This window comes from Arachis stenosperma, chromosome 2, assembly GCF_014773155.1.
Source record: "Arachis stenosperma cultivar V10309 chromosome 2, arast.V10309.gnm1.PFL2, whole genome shotgun sequence".
NCBI classification, from domain to species: domain Eukaryota; kingdom Viridiplantae; phylum Streptophyta; class Magnoliopsida; order Fabales; family Fabaceae; genus Arachis; species Arachis stenosperma.
In genome coordinates, this window is record NC_080378.1 from 69,899,659 (window position 1) to 69,905,865 (window position 6,207).

At 42.1% G+C, this 6,207-nt stretch overlaps 1 protein-coding gene across 1 annotated transcript; it reads right to left on the reverse strand.

The window, feature by feature from the left end:
- Positions 1 to 503: 503 nt before the first annotated feature.
- LOC130962982 (uncharacterized) lies at positions 504 to 1,643 on the reverse strand. The gene is made up of 4 exons (XM_057889131.1): positions 1,554 to 1,643; positions 885 to 1,105; positions 716 to 812; positions 504 to 605 (listed from the first exon to the last, which is right to left on the reverse strand). The coding sequence occupies exons 1-4, from the start codon at positions 1,641 to 1,643 to the stop codon at positions 504 to 506; spliced, it is 510 nt and encodes a 169-aa protein (XP_057745114.1).
- Between the last annotated feature and the right edge of the window lie 4,564 nt (positions 1,644 to 6,207).

A 6,207-nucleotide genomic window follows, 5' to 3' on the forward strand; every position in this document is an offset into this window, starting at 1 on the left:
CGTGGATGGTCATTTGTGCAACGAACGCGCACGCGTCAGGGACGCGTACGCGTGATCAAGTTTTGTGCTTCTAGCACACTTCTAGCCCCAAACCAGCACAACTCTCAGCCCTAACACATATTCACGCCGTTTTTCCAAGTCTCGCGTACGCGTTAGTGACGCGTACGCGTGGTGTGCGAAAATCCCCAATGACGCGCACGCGTCATGGACGCATGCGCGTGAGCTTGTTTGTGCGAAAGTTTTCATTCTGTAGCCACTCCCGTGCAACTCTCTGTTCATTTTTATTTTTCACGCACACCCATCTGACGCGTACGCGTCGTGTGCCCTCTTTTTTTTTGTTTCTATTCTAACATAGCTGCATGATCAGAAAATTAGTAAGAACTCAATAAATATCAAATAAGTAAGAAAAACTACTTCTACGAAAAATAACTAAGGATACGAATTTATCGGGTTGCCTCCCGACAAACGCTTCTTTAACGTCACTAGCTTGATGGTAAATTCTGCTACTTCAGCAGATGAGTGGACCTCTGGTGATCAATATCGCCTCCAAGATAGTGCTTCAGCCTCTGGCCATTCACTGTAAATTTCATGTCAAAATTCTCTTCCTGTATTTCCACATGACCAATGGTGAAGCTCTGGTAACCACAAACGGTCCTGACCACCGGGATTTCAGCTTCCCAGGAAAGAATTTAAGCCTTGAATTATATAGAAGCACTCTTTGTCCTGGCTCAAAGATTCTGATGGCAATCTTCTTGTCATGCAGTAGCTTGGTTATCTCCTTATAGAGCTTGGCATTCTCATAGGCTGAATATCTGAATTCATCAAGCTCATTTAACTGAAGCATTCACTTAATTCCTGTAACTTCTGAATCAAGGTTCAGATACCTGATTGCCCAGTAAGCTTTATGCTCCAGCTCAACTGGCAAGTGACAGGCTTTGCCATAGACCAACTGATAAGGGAACATGCCAATGGGAGTCTTGTACGCCATCCGGTATGCCCAGAGAGCATCATCAAGCTTCCTAGACCAGTCCTTTCTTGAAACACTGACGGTCTTATCTAGAATCCTCTTAAGTTCCCTGTTGGAAACTTCAACCTGTCCACTTGTCTGAGGGTGATAGGGGGTTGCCACTTTATGACAGACTCCATATGTTTGCAGAAGAGAGTCCAGTTGTCTGTTGCAGAAATGGCTTCCTCCATCACTAATGAGTGTCCTTGGGACACCAAACCGGCTAAAGATATATCTCTGAAGAAAGCTCATTACCACTTTGGCATCATTGGTGGCAAAGCCATAGCTTCCACCCACTTGGACACATAGTCAACTGCCACTAGAATATAGTTGTTTGAATGTGAGGGTAGGAAAGGTCCCATGAAATCAATACCCCACACATCAAACAACTCAACCTCAAGAATCCCCTGCTGTGGCATTTCATGGTTAGCAGGGAGATTCGTGGCTTTTTTACACCTGTCACAGTGCTTTACAAATGCTCTTGAGTCCTTGAAGAGAGTCGGCCAATAAAACCCGCTCTAAAGGACTTTTGTAGCTGTCCTTTCACCACTAAAGTGGCCTCCATACTCAGAACCATGACAGTGCCAAAGAATCTGCTGTTTTTCTTCATCTGGGACACATCTCCGGATGATTCCATCTGAACACCTTTTAAAAATGTATGGTTCCTCCTAAATGTAGTACTTTGCATCAGTCAATCGCTTCTTCACTTTTTGCCTACTGTACTCCCTTAGGATAAAATTCATGGCCTTATAATTTGCAATGTCTACAAACCATGGAGCCTGCTGAATGAGGAATAATTGTTCATCCGAAAATGTCTCAGTTACAACTGTGGGTGGTTGTACTCCTGCTTCAGGCTCAATTCTGGAAAGATGGTCAGCTACTTGATTCTCTGACCCTTTCCTGTCTTTTATCTCGATATCAAACTCCTGAAGGAGCAACACCCATCTGATTAATCTTGGTTCAAAATCCTGTTTGGTTAGAAGGTACTTCAAAGCATCATGATCAGTATAAACAATAACCTTAGAACCAAGTAAATAGGACCTAAACTTATCAACAACATACAAAACAGCTAATAATTCCTTTTCTGTAGTTGTATAATTCTTTTGGGCATCATTTAACACACGACTGGCATAGTAAATGACATGTACAAGCTTACCATACCTCTGTCCTAAAATAGCTCCTATAGCAAAGTCACTAGCATCACACATTAATTCAAATGGTAGATCCCAGTCAAGGGGAGCTATAATAGGAACAGAGGTAAGGTTTGATTTCAGAGTTTCAAAAGCATGCAAACAATCAAAATCAAATACAAAAGGAACATCAGCAACCAACAGGTTGCTTAGAGGTTTAGCAATTTTAGAAAAAAATTTTATAAGTCTTCTATAAAATCCTGCATGACCCAAGAAACTCTTGACTGCCTTAACACTAGTTGGTGGTGGTAATTTTTCAATTACCTCCACCTTTGCTCTATCAACCTCAATTCCCTTACTTGAAATCCGGTGTCCAAGAATAATACCTTCTGTAACCATAAAGTGACATTTTTCCCAATTTAAAATAAGGTTTGATTCTTGACACCGTTTCAAGACAAGAGATAAATGCTTAAGGCAGGATTCAAAAGAATTATCAAAAACAGAAAAGTCATCCATAAATACCTCAATAAACTTTTTAACCATATCAGAAAAAATTGAAAGCATACACCTCTGAAAACTTGATGGAGCATTGCAAAGTCCAAAAGGCATTCTTCTGTAGGCAAATACTTCAAAGGGGCATGTGAACGCTGTCTTCTCTTGATCTTGAGGGTCCACTGCAATTTGATTATATCCAGAATATCCATTTAGAAAACAATAAAATGCATGACCAGCTAACCTCTCAAGCATCTGATCAATGAAAGGAAGGGCAAAATGATCCTTCCTTATAGTAGTGTTGATCCTCCAACCTGTGACTGTTCTTGTGGAATAAGCTCATCCTTTTCATTCTTAATCACGGTCATCCCTCCTTTCTTGGGAACTACCTGCATAGGACTAACCCAAGGACTAACAGAAATAGGGTAAATAATTTCGGCTTTCCATAGTTTCATTTCCTCTTTTTGGACCACCACTTTCATGGTTGGATTGAGTCTCCTCTGTGGTTGCACAACTGGTTTAGCATCATCTTCAAGGAGGATCTTGTGCATACACTTGGTTGGACTAATCCCCTTCAAGTCACTAATGGTCCACCCAAGAGTTGTTTTATGGCTCTTGAGCACTGAAATAAGCACCTCTTTCTATTCGGGCTTCAGGGAAGAGCTAATAATCACTAAATATGAGTCATTCTCACCCAAGAACACATATTTCAGAAAAGAAGGTAAGGATTTGAGCTCAAGCTTGGGGGCTTCCTCCTTTGCTTTAGGCATGTGAACCATAGCCTTCTGGGGTGGTGAATTATCAATTTCAACTAATTCATACTCAGAGATAGGATCTAGAATGTCATCGAGCACTGAGGACTTACATCATCTACCCTTTTTCTTGCATAAAAAGGACCATAAAAAAGGCATAATCTCATTTGATCATTGCAATTCATGCCTTAATTGATGAATATCATAGTACATTGCTTTGAAATAAATTTGTGCTGGATTTCAGGTGGAGAAGACATCAAAAATGGGAAAAAAACAACAAAATAAGTGGGGCGTGTGAAGCAGGCGCTCCACTTGGAACAAATGCCACAAAAATGTGTTGGCATGGCACGCTAGAAGCTGGGCGTGGCACGCTGGTACAACATTCCAGAGAGCAAAATTGAAGACCATCAAAGGGGCATAGCACGCCAGGAGTAGGGCGTGGCACGCGAACTCATTACTAGAAGAGCCATTACTATGGCGTGCCACTTTGTGTCGAAGGCATGGAACGCCAGCCCCAGAGTTCACTTGGGCGTGCCACTTGAAGACCAAGGCGTAGCACGCCAAGCTTATAAGACCCACAATTGAATGTCGTGCCACTTGAGCAACAAGGCGTGGCACGTCAGCGAACAAGGAGACAATGCAAAAGCTGGGCGTGCCACTTGGTATCGAAGGCATGGCACGCCAGCTCAAGAAATCCCACTAAGACATGCCACTTGAGTAATGAGGCGTGGCTTGCCAGCACCTAAGGAGGCCAAATAAAGCTTGGCGTGCCACTTGATATCGAAGGCGTGGCACGCCAGCTTAATTATCTCACTTTGGCGTGCCACTTGAACATCCAGGCGTGGCACGCCAACATCTGAGACCATGGCAAATGAAGGGCGTGACACGCCAGTCTCATGGCGTGGCACACTGGTAGTATTTTCCAAAGGAAGAATTAAAGGGCCAGTGAACTCAGGAGTGCCACTTGGGAGATGAGGCGTGGCACGCCAGCAAGAAGATGAAGCAAATAAAGGGCGTGACACGCTAGTCTCATGGTGTGGCACGTTGGTAGTATTTTTCAAAGAGGAAGAAGAGGAGCCAATGAACTCAGGCGTGCCACTTGGATGATGAGGCATGGCACGCTGGCAAGGGGTGAAGCTTTAAAAAGGGCGTGGCACGCCAGACCCTGGGCGTGCCGTGCTGGTACAAATCTCCAGAAGCATAGGGATAAGGGAAGTGACCTTGGGTGTGCCACTTTGGTTCGCAGGCGTGGCATGCCAGGTTGCTTTTCCCTTTAAAATGACCTAGGCGTGCCACTTTGGTTCGAAGGCGTGGCACGCCGGGCTACTTTGCCCTTTAAAATGTCCTGGGCGTGCCACTTAGGCTCGAAGGCATGGCACGCCAGGGGTGAAACAGAGAACGGCGTGCTACTTGAATGAAGAGGCGTGGCATGCCAAATCAAAAACAGAAAGAGCGTGACACGCCAGAGACAGGCCAGCTGTAAGATCACGTTTGTTGAGTTTCTTTTCCCTCCAAATTGTAATTTTCTTTTCACTTTTGTAATTTTCTTTTATTTTCTAGATCTAGGAGTAGTATAAATACCCTTGGAAGTATTGGAAAAAGGGGTTAGCAAGTCACAGAGTTTAGTTTTGGGGATTTTACTTCTTTAGTTTTCACACTTCATCTCTTCCACCTTTTGTACTTTCTCTCTAAGCTATGAGTAGCTAAATTCCCTCTCATTGAGAGAGGGAGCTCTATTGTACTTGATGGATTAATGATAGTGAATTTCTTCTTCTCTTCATCTTCTCCTTGATTTGCTAGAAGGAATTTCGATTTTCATGCTTAGTGTTCAATTAACTTGGAAAAGAGATTGAATGTAAAATGGGTTTCATGGGAACCTTGGAAAAGGAAATATGAAACCATGCTAGAAATCCCTTCTCACACTTGAGTTGAATCTGGGTTTTGGTGTTTGGATATGGTGACATACAATCCTCCCTCAACCTAGATCTATGATGATGTGTGGTATAATCAGGGACCAAGCAATATCTCTCTTCATGAGCAATTAGACCAAGAAATTTGCTATTGATCAAGATCTGAGAGATTGAGTCACCAAGGGATTGGGGCTCAATCAATCATGATTGCCAAGAGGTCAATGAGTTGCATGATTGAAGAGAATATGAGCTGGAATTAATCCAAAGAGCCAATATCTCCTAATCGCAATGAATTCCCCATTCTTATCTCTCCTATTCTTTTATAGATTTACTTACATTCGGCAAAATCCCATTCCCCTTTACATTCTTGTTATTTCCATTTCTGCATTTTATCGCTTTCTTTTATTTCTTTTGCCATTTATGTTTCTGCCATTTATAATTCTGCACACACAACTTATTCTGTTGAGCTTGACTAATTCACCAATTGATTAAAATTGCTCAAATCTACCAATCTCTGTGGATACGATCCCACTCCACTGTGGGTTAATACTTGACGATAATTTTGGTGCGCTTGCCAAGAGCGGATTCATCAATATTATTGGGAAAGGGTAATGAATTCAGCCCATTAAGTTTTATGGCGCCGTTGCTAGGGATTGGTTTGAATTTGACAATGATTAAACCAATTGGAGAGCTAGATTAAGCATTTTTTTTATTTTTTTAATTCATTTCCTAGTGTAACCTTTAAATTCATTTCTAATCTCTGTTTTTCTTTCTTGTAATTATGAGATTTCTTTAGCTATTCATTGTTTATACTTTCACTCTTCTAACTGTTTGATTAATTACATCACTCAAGCTAACCACTAATTTTAACTAAGGAGATTTCTTCACTTGCTCTTTTCTTGCTGTGTGTTAACTGT

What these genes read in the sequence shown, in the direction of transcription:
- LOC130962982 (XM_057889131.1), bottom strand. Translation starts at nt 1,643, where the DNA reads ATGGAATCATCCGGAGATGTGTCCCAGATGAAGAAAAACAGCAGATTC. An exon ending in GTATGGAGGCCACTTTAGTG is followed by an intron (nt 1,106 to 1,553) that starts GTGAAAGGACAG and finishes TATCACCCTCAG; the next exon opens with ACAAGTGGACAGGTTGAAGT. An exon ending in TCTTTGAGCCAGGACAAAGA is followed by an intron (nt 606 to 715) that starts GTGCTTCTATAT and finishes GTGGAAATACAG; the next exon opens with GAAGAGAATTTTGACATGAA.